This window comes from Hemitrygon akajei, chromosome 1 (assembly GCF_048418815.1).
Source record: "Hemitrygon akajei chromosome 1, sHemAka1.3, whole genome shotgun sequence".
In the NCBI taxonomy this organism is placed as follows: Eukaryota; Metazoa; Chordata; class Chondrichthyes; order Myliobatiformes; family Dasyatidae; genus Hemitrygon; species Hemitrygon akajei.
Window position 1 is genome coordinate 123,093,819 of NC_133124.1, and position 23,242 is coordinate 123,117,060.

General features: G+C 39.5%; 1 protein-coding gene across 1 annotated transcript in view; it reads right to left on the reverse strand.

The window, feature by feature from the left end:
- Nucleotides 1–4,441: 4,441 nt before the first annotated feature.
- The window catches only part of atp6v1c1a (ATPase H+ transporting V1 subunit C1a), an 87,153-nt gene continuing 68,352 nt past the window's right edge, over nt 4,442–23,242 (reverse strand). The window contains exons 9-13 of the mRNA XM_073051261.1: nt 22,049–22,141; nt 21,868–21,961; nt 15,974–16,071; nt 9,461–9,587; nt 4,442–5,107 (exon numbers count right to left, since the gene is read on the reverse strand). Coding sequence (XP_072907362.1) covers nt 5,012–5,107; nt 9,461–9,587; nt 15,974–16,071; nt 21,868–21,961; nt 22,049–22,141 — 508 coding nt within the window. The 3' untranslated portion in view covers nt 4,442–5,011. The remainder of the gene's footprint in view (nt 5,108–9,460; nt 9,588–15,973; nt 16,072–21,867; nt 21,962–22,048; nt 22,142–23,242) is intronic.

Here is a 23,242-nt window from a genome sequence, read left to right on the forward strand (position 1 = left end):
GATGAGAAAGAGCCAACACTGAAAGAAGTAAAAGAAACCGTCAAGAAGGCGAGGGCAGGTTCAGCACCCGGGCCCAATGGGATCACATATAAAGTCTACAAGAAGTACCCAAAGCTTCTCAAGAGGATGTGGAGGCTGATGACAGTCTTCTGGAGGAAGGGCCAGATACCACCTTGCTGGCAAGTGGCTGAAGGATGCTTTGTGCCAAAAGAGAAAAACTCAACTGAGATCAAGCAGTTAAGAACCATTTCCCTCCTCAACGTCGAAGGAAAAATCTTCTTCGCTGTTCTAGCAAGAAGGATGACATCATACACAGTAGAAAACCAATAAATAGATACGGCAGTGCAAAAGGGAGGAATTCCTGGATTCCCAGTATGTGTGGAACACACAAGCGTTATATCCCAGCTGATAAAGGAAGCCAAGGCAACCAAAGGGAACCTGACGGTTGTGTGGTTGGATTTAGCCAATGCCTATGGTACAGCGCCGCACTAGCTCATTGAGACAGCACTGAAACACTACCATATCCTGGAGAAGGTCACCAAGATCCTGGCAAGCTATTTCGAGGGGATTCACCTAAGGTTCAGCGTGCAGGACTACGTAACATCATAGCAGCGAGTAGAGAAGGGCATTGTGACTGGCTGCACTATATCAGTAGTCCTCTTCGTCAAGGCCATGAATCTCCTTATAGCGGCTGGGAAAAGAGAGACCAGAGGGCCAAAGACAAGCATCAATATCAGGCAGCCACCAAGCAGAGGATTTATGGATGACCTTACAATTACAACCACAACACATATCCAGGCCAGGTGGGTACTCCAGGCAATGGACGAGACAGCCATATGGGCGCGAATGAAATTTAAACCTGCCAAATCAAGGTGCTTGGTGATGAAGAAAAGCCAACTTACCCAGAAGTTAACCTTGAAGATCCAGGGTGAAGAAATCCCATCTATCATAGGAAACCCCATTAAGTGCCTAGGGAAATGCTATGATGACAGCCTGAAGGATGTCAACAACAGCAGACGCCTGGAGCAACAAACAACAGAAAGGCTGGAAAAGATCGACAAATCAGGTTTACCAGGAAAGTTCAAGGCATGGATCTTACAACATGGGCTCCCACCCAGACTAATGTGGCCAATGATGCTGTATGACATAGCCCTGTCAACGATCGGGGGTATGGAGAGGAAGATCAACCGGTATCTGAGAAGGTGGTTCGGAGTACCGCAGTGCTTCTCTTCAACAGGGTTCTACAGCAAGTCAGCCAGGCTCCGGTTGCCCCTCTCCTCGGTTGTAGAGGAACTTAAGGTAGGGAAAGCACGCCTCATCATGACTCTCAAAGACTCCAAGGACAACAAAGTCAGTGAAGCAGCAGTCAAGATACAGACAGGGAGCAAATGGAAGGCGGCGGAGACAGTAGAAGAAGCAGAGTCCCGACTTCGCCACAGAGACGTTGTCGGAAGAGTGTGTAAGGGCAGACAAGGCCTAGGATGCGAGTCAACAATCAGGTGGAGGCAGGCCAACCCCAACAACAGATGGCACTTGGTCCAGCAGGAGATAAGGAAGAAAGAGGAGGCGGCTAGATATGTGCGAGCAGTGGAGATGGGGAGTCAAGGGACTTGGACAAAGTGGGAAACAGAACAGAGAGTGTTGACATGGGATGACATATGGAAATATACATCTTTCCAACTCCAGTTCTTACTGAGGGTTGTGTACGATGTATTACCAACTCCAACAAACCTGAGGAACTGGGGAATAACAGAAGACCCAACGTGCCATCTGTGCCAGAAACCAGCCAACCTAGAGCATATTCTTTCATCATGCCAGGTTGCCCTTTCCCAGGGACGGTACAGATGGAACACGACCAGGTTTTGAGAGCACTCGCCCACAATTTGAAGACAGAGAGGGAAAAGGACCACAAAAAGGACAGCCAACCAAACTTTATCAGGACTAAGGAACGTGTTGCAGCAACAAACAAGCATAGAGATGGTATCCTGAACATGGCAAAGGACTGTGAGATGAAGGTCGATCTTGGAAAGAAGCTGGTGTTTCCACCAATAGTAGAGACCACACTTTGACCAGACGTTCTACTATTGTCAGAGAAGCTCGTGGTGATAGAGCTAACAGTACCATGGGAGACCCGATGCCAAGAGGCTCATGAGAGGAAGCTTGTGAGGTATGAAGACCTGGTGGCAGACTGCAGACGGCAAGGCTGGCAGACGTGGAACTTCCCTGTTGAAGTGGGGGCAAGAGGATTTCCTGCCATGTCATGCTGGAAGATAATGGCATCTTTAGGGATACGAGGGAGAACCAGGAAGAGAGCCGTTAACACCATGGCTCAAGCAGCAGAGAACATCCAGTTGGCTTTGGCTGCGAAGGGACGATAGTAACTGGATGTCTGACCGTTGGGGGTAGAAGACTGATCACCTTCTGCTATCCCACCATCCCGAGGATGTTCTGGGTTAGGGGACGAAACATCTGAAGACGGATGGACCCGGCTGATGACTCTACGGTCCAGCAGCAGAAACATCACAGCTGTTTAAGGTAATGTTTGTATATTTTATTTGTTCGAGTTTGTCTGTTCTCCCTGTGAGCGCGTGGGTTTCCTCCAGGTACTCCAGTTTTCTCCCACAGTCCAAAGACGTATCGGTTGGTAGGTTAATTGGCCATTGTAAATTGTCCCATAATTAGGCTATGATAAAATCGGGGGATTGCTGGGCAGTATGGCTCAAAGGGCCAGAAGGATCTATTCTACACTATCTCAATAAATAATGGTGACATACATGTAATTAGATAATAAATTTACTTTGAACTTTGACAATTAACCTAACAACCTGCATATCTTTTGGGTAAGAGAGGAAGACAGAGCATGCAGGGAAAACCCACAGTCACTGAAAGGACATGTAAACACCATACAGATAGTATGAAGTGAACATTGAGCCCAGGTTGCTGAAGATGCAATTTCATAAGCATGATAAACATGACATATTAATTCTTTCACTCCCTGCAAGTACACCCTTATATACAAAGTGCTTCCAAAATTTTAGTTTCTATTTCACATGTCCAGCATCTTTAATATTTTGTTTTTATAAAATCTTAGCCAAAAGAGATTCTTCAGATGTTGGAAATCCAGAGTAACACACAAAATGCTGGAGGAACTCAGGAGGTCAGGCTGCATCTATGGAGAGGAATAAACAGTCAACATTTCGGGCCGAGACCTTTCATCAGGACTGGAAAGGAAGGAGGAAGATGCCAGAATAAAAAAGGTGGGAGGAGAACAAACGAGAAAAATCTGCAGATGCTGGAAATCCAAGTAACACACTAAATGCTGGAGGAACTCAGCAGGTCAGGCAGCAACTACGGAAAAAAAGTACAGTCAACATTTCAGCAGGACTGCCGTTGACTGTACTTTTTCCATAGATGCTTCCTGGCCTGCTGAGTTCCTCCAGCATTTTGCGTGGGAGGAGAACAAGATGGCAGGTGATAGGTGCCAGGTGATGGGAAAGTTGGGTGGATGGGGGAGGGTTTGATGAAGTGAGAAGCCTGGAGGTGATAGGTGGAAAAGGTAAAGGGCTAAAGAAATAATCTGACAGGAATACTCACGGGAGAAATGGAAGGAGGAGGGGCACCAGAGGGAGGTGATAAGCAGTTGAGAAGAGGTAAGAGGGGAGCCAGAATGTGGAACACAATAAGAGAGATGGGAGAGGAGGAGAAATTACCAGAAGTTGGATAAATCATTGTTCATGCTGTCAGGTTGGAGGCTACCCAGGCAGAATTGAGGTGTTGCTCCTCCAGCTTGAGAGTGGCTTCATCATGGCAGCAGAGAAGGCCATGGACTGTCACTTTGGAATTGGAATGGGCAGTAGAATTTAAATGGTTGACCACCAGGAAATACTGCCTGTTGCAGATGGAGTGAAGGTACTCAACATCCTAAAATCTTAACTTGTTTTAGCAATTCTATAATTTCAACAATCAGTTATAACATTAGATTTTACGCTCATATCTTATGGTCTGATGACAGGCATTGATCATGTGGATAGTCAGAGGCTTTTTCCCCCAGGGCTGAAATGGCTAACATGAGAGGGCATAGTTTTAAGGTGCTTGGAAGTAGGTACAGAAGAGATGTCAGGAGCAAGTTTTTTTTTGAAAAAAAAGCACAGAGTGGTTGCCGGCGACAGTGGTCACAATAGGGTCTTTTAAGAAACTCTTGGATAGGTACATGGAGCTTAGAAAAATAGAGGGCTATGGGTAACCTTAGGTAATTTGAATTGAATTTCAGTTTATTATCATTTAGAATTTCTAAATTTTTTCTAAATTTTTAGAATGTCATTTCTAAAGTAAGTACATGTTCGGCACAGCATTGTGGGCCGAGGGGCCTGTATTGTGCTGTAGGTTTTCTATGTTTCTTACTTATTTAGTAATTTGACAAATACTAAACATTGAAAACATCTTCGTTACCATTACTTTTACATTTATTACATATTTTGAAGACATCATTAATCATGAATGTATACAGTTTTTGCACATTGGAGTCATGTTTGAAACACTAGTACAGACCCGGTACATCACATATACTTTTTCAATAAACACAATTTGTTACAACCAATGACCATTTAAAATTTTATGTATCAAACACAGGTAAAGAGCTGACATGATACAAACTCTTTGCACTATTAATATATAGCTGTAAACAAGGTCTTCCAGGAATATTGACAACTAATGCAGTTTATTGCACAGCACTTCACAAATGAGTTTTTTTTAAATTTTTAAATAGTGAGTTTGTTTCATAAATATAGATCCAGATTATTGCAGCACATAATTCAATACCTGATTGGTAAAAAAAAATGTCAACACGTTTTTGAAGGAAACATCAGTGGACAGATCACAGAACTGCAGGAATGAGTAAGCAAACACCAGTTAACCCAGGCTTGAAGAAAAAGGGAGGAGCAAGTGGCAATCCAATACTACTGTTACCCATACTCTAAAAACCAAGGTGACTGGAGAAGAACTATATGAACTTTTATTTGAACTCAAGCAGGTTGCAGTCAATCTTATAATATACATATGGGTAGTATTCCTGCTGACTTAAGCTTAGACCTGGTATGTCCATTGCAGCCTGTAAAAGAAAGTTGAAAACAAATTATCATTTGATTTACATTATTCCATTCATAGACTTTTTTTTAAAAGAAGCTCAATTTAAGATAATGCAGCAGTTTCCAAAATACCTTTTGTTTCAAATTCTAAAATATTAACTGGCAATTTGTAAATTAAGTAAATTCATGCATAAATCAATGACATTTCCATGTTACAATTCTTTTGAAGTTCCTGACTTCAATTAAACTGAAGGAAATCTTACCAAATAAAAATTTATGCATAATTTACAATGTTGCATTGCACAACTGACATCCACAACCACTTTATTAGGTACACATGTACACCAGTTCATTAATGCTAATATCTATTGAGCCAATCATGTGGCAGCAACTCAATGCATTAAAGCATGCAGACAGGGTCAAGAGGTTCAGTTGTCGTTCAGACCAGACAGGGTGGAATGCCTATCTCAGAAACTGCTGACTTCTTCAACACCTTGTTAATGAGAGAAGTCAGGAGAGTGGCAAGACTGGCTCAAGTTGAAAGAAAGGTGACATAACTCAAATGAACACATGTTGCAACTGTGGTGTGCAGAAGAACATCTCTGACCGAACAACACATCAACCCTTGAGTTAGATGGGCAACAGCAGCAGAAGACCACATCAGATTCCACTCTTGTACCTAATAAAGTGGCCAAGTGTTGTAGGGTGATGATAATGAAGATAATAGGAATAGGCAAATGAGAGAGGGCAGTAAGAAGAAATAGGTGGGATGAAGAGAGAACCAAGGAGGCAACAGGAATTTTTGAATATTTGATCCAGAAAGCAGTGATTTTAAGTAGATTTACATTAATAATGTTGGTTTTAGAATTGCTCTTTTTGTGAGCTAGAATTAACTGAATTTACACATGAATGGACTGCATTCTATTTGTGTGGAATGCAAGTCAAACCATACAAAATACAGTTAACTCCCAATTAACCAGTAGCTGATTCAGCAACTTGAATGTTATCCATGAGCTTTCAAAAAGTGGTGCAGTCAAATAAGAAAACTTGTAACATCAGCTTTTACAAATTTGTCTCCAGATGTCATACAAGCTCAGTCATAGTAAGAATACAATGATTGTGTACAAATTCAAATAAGAAAAGATTAGCTACAGTAATTAAACCTCAAGATTAATGCTTATTGTATTAGCACATTATAATACTGTATCCTAGAATCATTCTCTACGGCAGGTTGCACATGCAATACCCCCACCTGTGATTTTGCCCAAGAAAAAGGATTATAGAAAGTTTATGATAATATGCACAAGCTAAAGCAACATTGAATAGAGAATCAGTAAACTGATAGCTCATGGGTTTAAAACTAAAGAATGCAACATTATGAAATGAGATTACTGTTCACATATACATCAAAATGCATCATTTTGTGTCAAATCAAACTTTTCCTCATCAAGAATAATTTATACTCTGTGGCCACTTTATAAGACCATTAGAGAGAAAGACACAGGAGCAGAATTAGGCCATTTGGCCCACTGAGTTTGCTCCACCATTCCATCATGGATGATTTATTATCTCCCTCAATCCTATTCTCCTGCCTTCTCCCTGTAACCTTTGATGCCCTTACTAATCAAGAACCTATCAACCTCCACATTAAACATGCCCATTGATTTGGCCTCCACAGCTGTCTGTGACAATGAATTCCACAGATTCACCATCCTCTGGCTAAAGAAATTCCCTCTCATCTGTTCTCAAGATACACCTGAGGCTGTGCCCTCTATCCTAGATTTCCCTACTATAGGAAATATCCTCCCCACATCCACTCTAAGGGGCCCAAAACTGCTCACAATACTCCAAACACGGTCTGACCAATGCCCTATAGAGCCTCAACATTACATCTTTGATTTTATATTCTAGTTCTTTTGAAATGAATGCAAACATTACAATGGTCTTCCTTACTACCAACTCCACCTGCAAATTAACCTTTAGGGAATCCTGCAAGACTCCCAAGTTCCTTTGCATCTTTGAATTCTGAACTTTCTCCATGTTTAGAAAGGATATAATTGCACTGCAAATGAAATCAGGCTTAATTGTAAATATTTGCTAACAAAGACATTCACATTCAAGATCAAGTGATGAATGTATCTAAATGTGGTGCAACTGCAATTAGTTTTGATTTTTATTTAAAAAGCAAAACCTCATTAAAAACAAATTGAAACTCCTAATACACCAGCAAATTATTTCAGCTAGGAAATAACATGAATGATCTTTTGAATTTTTCTGAAGACTGATTTGAAAAGAATTTCATCCCATATGCTCAGGTGCATCCCATATGCATAGGACAGGCTGATATTTATTGTTTACAGCTTAGCATTCAACACCACCATTCCTTCTGTACTAATCAACAAGCTTCAAAATCTGGACCTCTGTACCTCCTTCTGTAACTAGACCTTCAGCTTCCTTATTGAGAGACCACAGTGCAGATATGACAACACGAGTGCACCTTCAAGTATACTTTGACCATGACTCTACTCTATTGACACCTCACGACACCAGCTGAAACACCATCTATACATTTGTTGATAACACCACTGTTGACAAAATCTCAGATGGTGACTGGGAGGTACACAGAAGTGAGATAGATCAGCTGGTTGAGTGGTATCACAATAAGACAAGACCAAGGAACTGATTGTGTAACACAACACTATTTCTGATTGAACGGTCAGCAGTGGAAAGGATGACACACACAAAATGCTGGTGAAACACAGCAGGCCAGGCAGCATCTATAGGGAGAAGCACTGTCGACATTTCAGACCGAGACCCTTTGTCAGGACTCATGATACAGTGGAAAAGATGAGCAGCTTCAAGTGCCTGGGAATTAACTTCTTGGTGGATCCATCTCAAGTCTAACACATTAATGCATGCAGCTCTACTTTATTAGTTTGAGCAGATTTGGTATCTCACCAAACACTTAAACATTTCTACACATGTACCATGGACAGTGTTCTGACAGGCTTCATCACTACCTGATATGGAGGCTCCAATGCACAGTATTAGAAGAGGCTGCGGAGGATTGTGGACTCCACCAGCTCCATTACAGGGATAACCCTCCCCACTAAGGACATCTTTAAGAGGCAGTGCCTCTAGAAGGTGGCATCTATCATTAAGGACCCAAACCATCTAGGACATACCCTCTTCCTGTTACTAGCATTATAGAGGAGATAAAGGGGCTTGTAGACCCACAGTCTACTCATCTGCCATCATATTTCTGAATGATCCATGAACATTACCTTGATATTCTTCTTTTGCACTATTATTTATTTTTGTAACTTACAGCATTTTGTCTAGCCCTGTACTGCTGCCACAAATCAACAAATTTCACAACACATGTCAGTGATAATAAACTTAATTTCTCATTAGTAACACAAATTAAATGCTGGAAGAATTCAGTAGGTCAGGTAGCACCCATGAAAGGAATAAAGAACAGACATTTTGTGCTGAGATCCTTCATCAGAACTGGAAAGGAAAGGGGAGAAAGTCAGAATAAGGTGGTGAGGGAGGAGAAGTACAAGCTGGAAGGTGATACATGAAGCCAGGTGAGGAAGAAGGTGGGTGGGGAAGGGAGGATGAAGTGAGAAGCTGGGAGGTGACAGATGGAGAAGGTGAAGCACTGAAGGAGAAATCTGACAGAAGAGGAGAATGAATCATGGGAGAAAGGGAGGGAGGACAGAAGGAGATGATAGGCAAGGGAAGAGAAGAGGCAGAAGGGGAAACAGAATGGGGAATGGAAAAAGAGAGAAGGGGAAGAGGGAGAGATTACCAGAAGTTAGAGAAATTGATGGCATCATATTGGAGGCCACCCAGACAGAATATGATTCTCATTCTAAGGATTTTGCAGTGAAAGGCTCTCCCACAGGTAGAGAATGCCTTTCACCTTTCAGAAGCAGTAACATTGTCAAGTTCTTCCACCGAGTATAAATGCTATAATCCAAACTATAGGATTATGTGTTGAAGGACACTAATGCAACTATGAGAAAAGCCTGTGGACCATGATTAAAAACTTAACTAATGACCTATTATGGCTGGTATAGTAAATTAAGACAATTCCATGTCCCATCTGAACTCAGCAGGTCAGGTTGCCTCTATGGAATGGAATAAAGTGTCTTGAGCTTTATATATAAAGTACATTTTTGGGAAAAAATTGCTACTAGTCTGGGTGTTATTAAGTGATTGTGCAATAAATGGTCCATCTGTTCCATAAAATTACAATCAATATTTTAATTTACAGAGGCCTGAAGTTAGTTATTTTTTTAAAAAACGATGTCTCCTAACAGATTAACAATTACTAAAAGATGAACAAGTGTTGCCATGCAGGTACCTACATCAATGATGGCGGCTGCACTGCTGTCTAGGTGTTTGTACAAATCATTGAGAACTTCTCGAAGTTTCTTCATCATTTTTTTGTTGGGTTGTAAAAGCATGGCCTGGAAGTTAACTGGCAAACCATATCTGGAAAAAAGATAAAACAAAGATGTTAGTCATACTTCCTGTACTTTTACATGCATAATGTTGTTCCATACACAGAAATCACTAGCTACTGCCAATTACACCACTGGTGTTTAGGGCAGCAATGAAAGTCCTCCATCTCTGGCAATGTTCAGGGCTTCCTTTGTCTTGTCAGTAGCTCAGTTTTCACTACTGACAGACTTGCAAGTTCCGGGTGGAGACTCAGAAACTCATTGCACTTAAGATAGAGAAGGATTCTTCATTGATGTTTCCTTTAACAGTTTTGTTTTACCAGTCAGGGCTGTTAACCCCAAGCTAAACCCCCAAACCCAGAGGACCATTCTTAAGTCTGGCTTCTACCCTTTGACCTGTTTGGCATGTGTGACCCTACCAAGACACAAAGCATAAAGCCCTGACTCAAGCCAGCATAGCTTTCTGGGTCATTGAGGCATGCAAGCCTCCAAACCCTACAACAAGGATGAGATCCTCTTGGAGGATACACAGAAATGCTTTAGAACAAGTGATCAACTTCAATCAATGCATTTTTTAATATAAAATTTCAGATATCTTTTTAAAATCCTCTTAAAGATTATGAAAAAAAGCTTAATAGAAAAGATTCCTGCTTACCTGTTACACAATTAATTTGTGCTCCCCAGTTACAAAGTACAGTATAGAAATCTATCCACTATTACAAATTGTACATCATAGGAATCTAAAAGAATCCATTACAAAGTATGATTTATCATTCAAAACTTTAAATATAAGCTTATTTATCACATGTACCTTAAATTGAAACATGGTGAAAAGCATCGTTTATGTTGGTGATATGCTTGGAGTAGTCCACAAGTGTCGCCATGCTTCAGGTGCAAACATAGCATACTCACAACTTACTAACTCTAACCTTGTGAGTCTTTGGAACATGGGAGGAAACAGAGGCATCCGAAGGAAACTCACACTATCATGGGGAGAATGTACCAACTTCCTACATACAATGGTGGGAACTGAAGCTCCAATCTTAAAACTAGTGTGCTGCAAGGCATTGTACTAACTGCTAAGATACCGTGCCACCATGTTAACAACATTATGGCTTGTGCCACGTAAACATAATGCAAATCACATGACTAAGTTCAATATTGGATTTATATACACCTTTTAGTCTTGTGTCATTATATGATGCTTCTACCTTCCTTTCAATCCACTACCTCCATTCACTACTCTCAGCCCGCCTCATCCTCTTACCTCCTTGCAATAAAGTTCAAGATGTCAAGTCTGATATTTTATAACTTTTCTGCTTGGGTTTATTTAATTTCTCTTATTTAGGCTTTTCCAGATATCTAAATTCTATCAGTAAATAGATGTGTTTCTTTCAACTGAAAAGGCTGTGCATCAAGAATAGATTATCAAAACTGTCATCAAGTATTACTTATGGCCATAAGAGCATTTTATCATTAGTACACTGTTCACATTTTCTGAAATGTTTTACAATACAAATACATTGCCACATTGCTATCTTACATCCCAAATTCGGTTACTTATAATCTTGCTTAAAAGGTAGTTTTATTTTTCACAATCTTTTAAACATTATAAAATTTCAGTTAATTATGTTGATTCTGAAATAAAACCAACTATTCAATATTTTCTTACCATACTTAACTGCTGTTAATTTATTATTTAGAACTCCTCTTTTTCAACTAGCTTCACATCACCTAGTGTGCAAGTCTTTGTTTGGGGCAACATATGTGTACTATTAACTACTTTTCAAATGTTATTCTTGTCACAGAAAACTGCTCTATTAAAGTGACTGTTTTCATATTCATTTACCTTTAAAAATACCAATACATAGAAACAACTTTAGAATAAAACAGGAAAGGCAGTTGGCCTGTTTGGCATTAGGCTTGTTGAATTTCCCGTCTGAAGTAACAGGTGAATAAATCCAAGGAGTAGGAACAGTAGGCATCCAGATAGTCACTCAACACTACTCTACCATTCAGTAATGTATTCTTACCATAACCTCAATTCTGCATTCCACTTTACCCATGGTACCTAGCACACCCCCCCCCCCCCCCACCAGCCTGCTTATCAAATATCTATCAACCTCTGGTTTAGAAATATCAAAAGATTCTGCTTTGAAAACAAACAAGAGAAAATCTGTAGATGCTGGAAATCAAAGTAATACACACAAATTGCTGGAGGAACTCAGCAGGCCAGGCAACATCTATCAACCACCTTTTGGGGAAGATAAGTCCAAAGACACATGCCCCACTAAGAAAAATAATTTCACCTTACCCATTTTAAATGGACAATTAAAAAAAAAAGTGACTCCCTAGTTCATACAAGAACCTGCAGGACCTCACTTCAGTCAAATCCGCTCTATGCTTCCAAACTCCAATGGATACAAGTTGAGCCTTTCCAACTTTCCTCTAAAACAATCCACTCATTCCAGAAATTAGTAAAGTAAGTTACACTAGCATCCTTCCATGAACATTAAAGACTACTGCTGTGCACAGTACTTAGAATGTGGTTGTGTCAATACACTAAACAACTGAAGCACAAGCTCCCAATATTTATAATCAACTCCCTTCAACATAACCAAAGATTTTGTGAGATTTCCTGATTACTTACTATATCTGCAGTGTCACTATTTAAATAATCTTTCATTTTATTTTTTCATGCTAAAATGAAAACATATTTTGTCTACGTTATACTCCTTTTGCCAGATCCCTGCTCCTATTTGCAGCCACCTATGCCTTTCTCACACTTCACAGTGTAAGTTGCAGCAAGGTAAGGATTGAAAATGTCCAGGCAAGGATAGCTTACAGGTAGTATGCAGTCAGCCCTGACAAGAAAGGATCTATAAGAAAGACCTTTGAAGAGCACAGCTTCCCTTTGCTCAGCAGGGACCAGAGCCATTTTGGAATACAAAAGACAAGGATGCAAACAAAGGATTCTAGGGTGACACTTACTACTGATCAGTTAATTCACTTAATCTGAAGTATTATTGACCTTTAGCATGGAAATTCTATTGGTTATTAATACTTGCAGTGTATTGTAGTGTGATTGGTGATTTATGCAAAAAAATGGAGTTTGAACCTACACAAGTTTACCAAATGGTCAATTTTGGCAACTGCTAGTCAATTCTGTATAAAAATGGCATTTCTCTGTTCAGACTGGAGAAAATTATAGTGACAGAAGCCATACTGTTCTCCTTGTGCACAAGTAAATAAAGTGTGATTGATGACCAAGTGTGAGTTTTCAGATTCCAGTTAATTAGTGATGAAACTACCCATCTTTAAATCATTAGCAAATTCAGCAATCTGCAAAAATAAAGCTACTTAGAGGTTCAACACACAGATCTGCACAGAAACATCGTCAGGACACCTAACGTGCAAGAATATTAAGAGTCTTATGTCTTCTGCTAAGTTTATATTTTTAAGTGTTAAGCCATATTTTATCAGCATACAGATCCCATCTGCCCCCAAAGATAATGGATGGGGGAAGGAATAGTTTAAACAAAAATATTTTCCACAAAATTAACCCCCATTCTGTACCTCATCATGTTACAGAATGTACCCGACCGTGCCAGCCTCCAGGGTTTAGATGTGACGATTCTCCAGAATACGGATAGCTAGTGTGGTCCCTTTATAGATTCTGGCCCACTCCACTAATTGGCAGCCAAGATTTGGATATTTAAAGAGCACCTGAACTCCAGTTCAATGTTCAACTGTCAGCTCAACTTTGGTTCAGACTACAGTTGAGTTAAGGATTTCTGTCTCATTTGGATTCTCATCTAGTCTTGTCAGGTTTTTGTCTAGCATCCAGTCAAGAATTCAATTTCTCGTCTCAGTCTCAAAATCGTGTTTCAATTCTAGTCTAGCACTTGGGTCCTTACCATCCTCACCTAGGCCTCTTGTCACAGACCCAGTAGGGTATCAGAGTCTCTCGTCAGCTGTGGCCAGCCACAGTGAGAAGATCTCAACAGGACTGTGAGAGTTCTGACACTGCCTAGTCGGAGGTATGCTGGAACTGCAGAGAAAGGGACAAGCAAAAAAAAAAATCCATCAATGATGTGCTCAGGAATTCCGGAGCCCTAGCAGCCAAGCCTAAGGGACTCAGTCACAGGTCCAGTGAAAGGGCAAAGCTCCTAAACTCAGATTCTCAGAGCCTAGTCCGAGGAGGACAAAGACTATTTATAGTGCCTCATTGCTGTCATCTGAGGATACAGATGAAGATTTGGACTCTGATTTGGTCAAGTCTCTGGAGTCAGATAAGGACTCTGTTTCAATATTGTACTCTAGTCAACCTATTGAGGAGACTGAGGTCTATCAAGTTACCCCCAGCACTGATCCATGATTACTGTTAATGTCACCCCAAGCAGCCAGAGCCATCAGGATTCAGCTGTGTAGGAGAGGGAGGTCCTGTTACGGTACGCACCCAAAAACGCCAGACTCCGGAATTTAGACACTACGATTCTTGAGCTGAAAGCAAAGTACAGTGATAGAAAATCTCAAAGGATCAATTATTTGACACTGGAAACTGTAAAGATGTTTATCCTTTGAATACCACATTAAATTCCCTTTTATAAAATTATCTGTGGTGATCTGGCACTTTTTGATTATTTCAAGTAACAGCACATTTTAGTTCACAAGGATATTTCTTACAGAGATGAGGAAGAATTTCTTTAGTGAGAGGGTGATGAATCTGTGGAATTCACTGCCACAGACATGGTATATTTAAAGTGGAGTTTGATAGGTTCTTGATTAGCAAGGCTGTCAAAGGTTATAGGGAGAAGACAGGAGAATGGTGTTGAGAGAGATAATAAATTATCCATGATGGAATGGTGGAGTAGACTCAATGGGCCAAATGGCCTAATTCCGCTTCTATGGTCTTAAGGTCTCACAACATAATAAAACCCTAAACATTTAATGGGAAGGAAATAAACTGAATATAAGAAGTTGGAATAGTTGATCATTTGAAGACAAGGGCCTTATGGTACTGCATAAAGATCTTCATGTTCAAAATAAAGTTAAGGGACAAGGAGCAGAATAGGTAGCTAACTGAAAGCACAGGATAGAGATAATCAGCAGAAGACAGTGAGATCTCACAAGGATTAGTGTGGTGAGGGCTTTTAAAATTTTATAATTTTTTTCTAGGGTCTAAATCATTGTCAAAATTTCTAATCTTGTGGTTAACAAACTTGGTAGGATAGCACTCAGAACAATTTACAAGCATTTAAAAAACAGTACAACTTCTTCAACTCACATTTAATTGCAGTGACATTGCTCTACTAATTAAAATCATTTTCTAAAAATATTCAAAAATGACAGGATCAGTTTAGGATGTCATTCAGCAAATATAATCCAGCTCAAAACTAAAGTGAAAGAAACAGAAGTACAAAAGCTAAGCATCCAAAACAGCTCTGATAGGCAAATATTGGAAGATGGAATAACTCTGCCATGGATGGTCCCAAGCCCAGCTGCGAAAGGAGGAGGATTGGGCATGGGACGAGCAACCCCATCTCCAAAAACCCAGAGCTAGAGAAACACCAACAGCAGCACCAAAGATCTCATCTGTGGGAGAGGAAGGACACCATGAGGATGGACTACACCTAGGAACAATTTGAAAAACTAGCCCAGGACTGAGGACATTGGCAAGATGCTGTCAGCAGCCAATGCATCAATGGGGGTGATGGGCTTATGTATGTAAGGAAGGAAGACGAAATAATGTCATCTCTAAATTGCTCTGCAACAGGATTTGCCTTTCCTTTCAACAATTTCATTAAACTTTTGTGCATTTCAGTACAAATGAACTGCTGGTAAATTGTTCTGAGTGCTACCTCTCCCAAGTGTATGTTGACCACAAACATTAGAAATTCTGACGATGATTTAGACCCTAGAAAAAAAAATACAAAATCAGAAAACCTTAATTGATTTACCTTAATTTACTTGTCAAGTATGAGTGCTGAATAAGTAGTAGGTTTCTGATCAGTAGCAAATGTATATTTATTTAGAGATACAGCACAGACAGGCCCTTCTGGCTCAGTGAGCCACACTGTCCAGCAAACCACCTATTTCACCCTAGCCAAAACCCAGAACAACTTACATTGACCAGTTAACCTACTAACCGGTACAACTTTGGAATGTGGAAGTAAACCTGGAAATCCATGCAGCCTAGGAGGAAGTACAAACTCCTTACAGATGGCATCGGAATTGAACTCTGAACTACAACGCCCTGAATTGCAATAGCATTGTGCTAAGCACTAGAGTACCCTGAATATGAAATATCCAAGCACAAACATTATACTTTAATTTACAAGTAGAACTTCTGATAACATTAAAAACTTATTGTACAATAGCATTGGCAGTGTGAAGTTTCAAATTAGTAATCAGTACCTTAGAACAGACTCTACAAACACCCGTAAAGCTTTCACGTGAATCCATGCAATAAAAGCCTCACTGAAGTTAACTTTCAGCCATCGCACCAAAGGACCCTATGAATAAACAGTACAACACACTTAAGGAAGTAGTTTATTGCAATACATTTTATACAGTTTATGCATCTTCAATGCCTAGATAGAATGGAGGGATGTTTCCTATAGTGGGGGAGTCTCGATATACAAGGACGTCCCTTTAGAACAGAGATGAGGAGGAATTTCTTTGGGGCGGGTTGGGGGGGGTTCATTGCCATAGAAGGCTGTGGAGGCCATTTCACTGGGCATCACAGTAATGGAGTGGTTAGCGTGACACCATCACAAATTGGGCATTCCAGAGTTCATAGTTCAATTCCGATGCTGCTCAGCAATGAGTCCCTGTGAAATGCGTGGGTTTTCTCCAGCTCCTCCAGTTTTCTCCCACCGTCCAAGGACATAGTGGGTAGGTAATTGGTCATTGTAAATTGTCCTGTGATTAGGTTGTTGGGGCAGCATGGATTGAAGGGCCAGAAGGGGCTACTCTGCACTATATCAGTAAATAAATAAAATACTAAAAGCGGAGGTTGATTGGTTCTTGATTAGTAAGGGCATCAAAGTTTACACAGAGAAGGCAGAGTATGGGGTTTAGAAGGATAATAAATCAGTCATGATGGAATGGCAGAACAGACTCAGTTTTAACTGTTTAAAAAACACCAGATAATTTTCAATTAAGATGCACAGACAGTATGTACATGTACAGTATTATTGCTAAATATGAAACAGCCCCTTATTTTAACTTATCCCAGTATTGCAATTACAGATATATCAAGTAAATTTTATATCCTCATTCATTTCCTACTTTTAGCCTTCCAGAGGGCATAGCTATAAAAGATAATTAGCAAGTGTTTATCTAAACATTTGAAACTGCAAGACAATCACATGGATGTAGTATGGTGCCAAGTAATTTTGCTCATCTCACACTCATCCAAAAAATAAATCACAATAATAACTTTTCCACAATCTGATTAAACTTATTCAGATTTCAATGTAGTTGAACTTCTAGCTGTAGAACTGATACACCTTGTAATATGTCAACTAATAGCAGGATTATTTTTTGATCAATAGTAAAATACCCAATCACAAATATTGCATCCTAACATAGAAGCATAATGTTTATATAATGGCTACTTTTGCCTTGTTCCTAGGTTGTCTTCAAAAATGAAATTGTTAAACAGGAGACTTCTGCAGATGCTGGAAATCCAGAGTAACACACAAAATGCTGGAGGAACACAGCAGGTCATGCAGCATTGTGGCCAGCTTTTTCTCAACTCACCCCAAGGAACATCACAGAAAATCAACAAACACTCCAAATCAAACTGAAATGGTAATTTACTTGATGTTAAAGATTGCTCTTGATAGTTTAAGTTTTTAACTAATTTAAACAAACATCACAGTCCATCACACAAAAGACTCTGCAGATGCTGGAAATCCAGAGTAACTCACACAAAATGCTGGGGGATCTTAGTCGGTCAGATAATATCCATGGAGAGAAATAAAAAGTTGATGTTTCAGGCCAAGACCCTTCTGCCTGAATGATCCTGACAGGAGTCCTGATGAAGGGTCTCAGCACAAAATGTAGACTGGTTATTCCTCTCCATAGATACTACCTGTTCTGCTGAGATCCTCCAGCATTTTATGTATCTTATTCTAAATTTCCTGCATCTGCATAATCCCTTATGTTTAAAAGAAATTCATTTTTGAGGGCAACCTAGGAACAAGGCAAAAATAGCCACTATGTAAAAGTTGTACTTCTATGTTAGGATACAATGCTTGTGTTTGGGTATTTTTGTACGTGTTGCATCACATCAAAGGCACACGCAATTAACTTCCAAGAGTACTATGTTGGTTAACATTCATTGGCACCTTGGTGAACTGCAGAAACATTATTGAAATTCTCTCAAGTTCAAGGGCACTGCAGAGTCAGATTTTGCATGCCTCTATTAGATGTACATGTAGCGTATATTGTGGCTATGATACTCATTTTTCTTTATAATCCCAAATAAAAATGAAAATAATCCAAATTACAAAAAACTGAATATAAATCATGTATCACTATTTGTTAAAATTGCTTCTTCTTCTTTTGCATATTGGTTGTTTGTCAGACTTTAATGTATTTTTTTTCATAAATTCTATTGTATTTCTTTATTTTCCTGTAAATGCCTGCTAGAAAATGAATCTAAAGGTAGTATATGGTAACATAAACATATTTAGATAATAAATCTACTTTGACTTTGCTCTACTGACAGGAAAGAATACCAAAACAAAATGCACAAATGGCAGCTGGTTTCAGGTGGATCTAATGCAGCAGAGTCCTAAACTTGAAACAGCTTTCATCCAGGGAATAAATATTCAAGAAAATGAGTGCAAACTTTCAGGGCTTTCAGAAACTGCAATTACTTCATTTTTAATTGTGCAAATCTCAAAACTCATTGCTGAATTGTCATTCTTGGATCATGGCCTGTAACAAACTGAGTGCTGCAAGGATCAGTACTGACACCGCAACTGATTTTAACACATATGGGAGACCCCTGCATGATGGAGGGAAAAGGTTTGTGCTCCTTGAAAACAGATCATAAGGTATTCACAATTATGGGGGGGGGGGGTATAGATTGCAAGCAGACTTTTTTCACTGAGGTTGGGTGAAAATAGAACTAGTGGTTTTGGGTTAAGGGTGAAAGGTGAAATGTTTAAGGGGAACCCGAAGGTGTTTTTCTTCACTCAGAGTGGTGAGAATGTGGAAGTAGATGCAAGCAGAATTGGTGGATGCAGGTACAACATCAACACTCAAGAGAAATTTGGGTAGGTACATGGATGGGAAGGGTATGGGTGCAGATCAATGGGACTAGTTGGAATAATAATTTGGGTAGACTACATGGACTGAAGGGCCTGTTTCTATGCTGTAGTTTTCTACAACTTTATAATCACAGTTATCAGAATCAAATCGATCAAGAAATGCAAATTAAGTAAAAACAATTGCACATGCTGTTTTTTGCCCCCACAAATTCTGTAACAGAAAATTTTATTCCATAAATCAAAATTTTTGGGAAGCAAATGTTAAATTCTGTAATGACAAATTGGTTATTTAAACAACTGTAATGTGGGGGGAGGGTGGCACCTGTACATTCATGATCTCAAGGCAGTAGATGCACTGCATTTGCAAATGAAATAAAGCTGGGTGGAATAGTAAGCTTGAGGATGATACAGAGAGAAATTCATAGGTTAAATGAGAGAGCAAAAAGTTGGCAAGTGAAGTATTATGTGTGAAAGGGAAGCTATTAATTTTAGGATGAATATTTAACATATTATTTAAACAGAAAACTGAACATGAGGTGATTTTTTTTAAATCATAAGATTAAACACTTGTACGTCAAATCATACAGAGAAATAAGTTACTTGCATCAACTCAAATCAGCAAGGTTGTGCTGTGCAGCCCATGCTTTGTCGCCATGTTTCCTGTGCCAACATAGTATGCCCACTACGTATTATGCCCACCCTAACTATACGTTTTTGGGAATATGGAAGAAAACCAGAGCACCTAGAGGAAAGTTATGCAGTCACAGGGAGAACATACACACTCCTGACAGAACTGGCAGGATCAAATTTCAATCTTACAAATAGGGCTGTAAAACAATGCACTAACTGCTATGCTACCGTGCCACCAATAATTTAGGTGTTCTTGTACATAAAACACTGATGGCTTGCTAGCTTAGGTTTAAAGCAAGGGAAAGATTTAACAGAAGCTTGAAAGTAACTTTTTAATTATATACAGAGGGTGGTACACATGTAGAATGAGCTGCCTGAGGAAATGGTAGGGACAGGAACAATAACAACCTTTAAAAGATAGCTGTACAGGTATATAGATAGAAAAAGTTTAGAAGGTCATGGGCCAAATGCTGGAAAATTGGACTATCCTGGGTATCAAGCAGGTTATTAGAATAAGAAAATGGTGGTTTTTATTTCAAAGGGGATGGAGTACTGAGGTAGTTATATCTAAAAACAGCTGCAAAGGCATTAGTGAGGACAACATTGTTCGGTTTTGTTCCCTTTATTCAAGATTTATCATCACTGAAGGCAGTTCCACAATGTTTCTGGGTATGGATGGAATGACATTTTCTTTTAAGTACAACTACTTTCTTATAAATATAATTGTGTTCAGTTTGTGCACATTTATAATCAGAAGAATGCTGATCTTACTAAAACACAATATTCTTAAAGGGCTTGACCAGAGCAATCTTTTTTTTAAAGCAGTAGCCAATCAGAGATTATAAGCACGAGAAGATGCAGCCCACTCAGGTTTGCTAATTCAGTACATAAGGCATTGACTTGCAGCAGTTTGTTTTGAGCAGTGACCAGTCAATAATTGGGATTGATTGGAAAGAGCAAATTCAAATAAGGCAGAGGTGTGCAGCAGCCATTTTTGGAGTGGACAGTGTTGGAGTGGGGATTTTGAGGCTTTAGCTCTTTGAGGTTTCAGCGAGGAAGCTTGAGTAAGAGAAAGCAAAAAAAAACTGTAGATAGGTTTTATCCTCCCCCCAGTTTATTTTCTTTCCTTCTTTATACTCAATTAGAACAGTAGGGATGGCAGTCAGGATAGCTGAATGCTCCTCTTGCTGGAGGCAGGGAGATCTCCAGCATCCCTGACATCAGTCGTGGGAAAGTTATTGGAAGGTATCCTAAGGGACCAGTTTTATCAGTACTTGGATACACAAGGACTGATTAGGTATAGTCAGCATGTGAGTAGGTCATAGCTAACCAGTCTTAAGTTTTTTTGAGGAACTTAGCAGGGAAAGTTGATGAAAGCAAGGCAGTGGATGTTGGCTATATGGAAAATTTCTATTTAAGATGACACTACAACAGCTTGCAACAGCTCACTGGTAGTTTAAGTAAAGGCACTTCAGTAGGACCAACCAGGGTAGGTCTTACACAATGAACAGTAAGGCACTGAGGAGTGCGGTAGAACAAAGGGATCTGGGAATACTAGTCCATAATTCATTGAAAGTGGCGAGACAGTTAGATAGGGTCATAAAGAAAGCTTTTAGCACATTGTCCTTCATAAATCAAAGAATGAAAACAGGAGATGGGATGGTATATTGAAGTTGTACTAGACATTGGTGAGGCTGAACTCGGAGTATTGTGTGTAGTTTTGGTCACCTACCTACATAAGAGATGTTATTAAGGTTGAAAGAGTACAAAAAAGTTTAACGAGTATGTTGCTGGAACTGGAGGACCTGAGTATAAGGAAAGATTGAATAGGTTAGGACTTTATTCCTTGGACTGAGGAGAGATTTGATAGAGGTATACAAAATGATGAGGGGTATAGAAAGAGTAAATGCAAACAGGCTTTTTCCACTGAGGTTGTGTGGAACTACAGCTAGAGGTCATGGGTTAAAGGTAAAAAGTAAAAATTTAAGAGGAACATGCGGGGAAACCTCTTTACTCAGAGGGTTGTGAGAGTGTGCAAGAGCTGCCAACACAAGTGGTGCATACGAGCCCGATTTCAACATTTAAGAGACGTTTGGATAGGTACATGGATAGGAGAGGTATGGAGGACTCTGGTTCCAGTGCAGGTTGATGGGAGTAGCAGTTTAAATGTTTCAGCGTGGACTAGATGGACCAAGGGGCCTGCTTCTGCGCTCTACTTTTCTATAACTATGATTAAGACAAGAAAGTAAAAATTGCATAATGAGTGTCAGTTAAGATTTAGAAGAATTTCTTCACTCAAAAGAATTGCATGTCTTGGAATGACCATTAGACATAAGAGCAGTATTAGGTTATTCGGCCAAGCAAATCTGCTCTGCCGTAGACTTGAGTACATACAAACTGTTTTTTCTTGTCAGTTGAAAGACGAGTCATCTCTTCTTTATCTGCTTTCAGTTCCTCCTCATTATACTGGAAATCCCGCACAACAAATCTGGAGAGAAAGCAAGAGAAAAATGAATGCATCAGGTTTTCAAATATGCATAACTCTAATAGAAATTATTCAACCAGAAATTCTTACTTATTCTCCCTGGCCTTCAGTCGAAAGTCATCAACTGCCTTCCTGAACAATGTTACATTATATAGGCCACAATCAGAATCTTCGTATATCAACCTTGAATGGAGGTAAAATGGAAGAAATATTAATAAAGACTATTTGTGCAGATTTTGCTTGCATTAGTCCACGGTGTGGTCATGTTCAGGTGCAAAGGGTTTTTTTCTCCCTAACCTCATGCATTCAAGTACATTAATGTTCTGAATAATGGCAGGATCCAACACAATGGAGAAATTTGTACCCCTAAATTTGAGAGCCAGCAATGCCCCTCCCTTAGTTTGCCAACATAGACTAGCATTTTAAATGCTTCTGGATGTCTGACAGTGCAATATGACTAATTAAAACATCCAGCAGAATCTGAACTTCGCGTAATGAGCAATGCTAGCACTCGCAGTGGTAGGCAGTGACCGAACAGCTCCACTAACAATCTCAGCACAGTATGGCAATGCGCAGTTGGATTGTGTTTATTTGGTTGAGTTCATTCTCAGTTTTTAACATGAGATTGGGAGGCCATTGATAATTGAGGAGCACAGTTCTTTCACTATATATATAAAAAAATCCCATGAACAATGTTTCGATGGGTCCAGCAGATTTCCAAATTCTTACATCTGGAATTGAACACCAACTTGCACTGCCCATCTTCAACAAAAATTCACATCTAATGTATTAGCATTCTGAAAGTGGAAGTAGTTGTGCCAACTTTAATCATTCATAGAAAATTTAACTTCACCTGTATCATTGAAAATAATATCTATATCATATGAAAGCCCAAGTACAAATTTTAAAGCAAATATGGTGGTGCTCTTCTGGAATTATACTTCACTGGAAAGTTAAGCACTCAAATATTTGTACTCTGATTAACCTTATGGTTGAGAATAAGTTGTCTTTAACCCCACTTAAAAATACAACTACTTTCCCCATAAAATTGTGTTCCCCCACCATAAATTTACTCCAGGTTGCATCAGAATTAAATGATCTTTAATTCAATTTGCCAAACATCCATCTCAAATTATATACTCTTTCTCCACTGTCTTCCCACTGAACCAGAATTGTGAACATCATTAATCTTATTATGCTGCTGAACCATAACACTACAGTTTCCAAGTTCTCTCCCCCTTTGCATCTTAGATGCAATCTACAAATTATAACCAGTTTATTTAA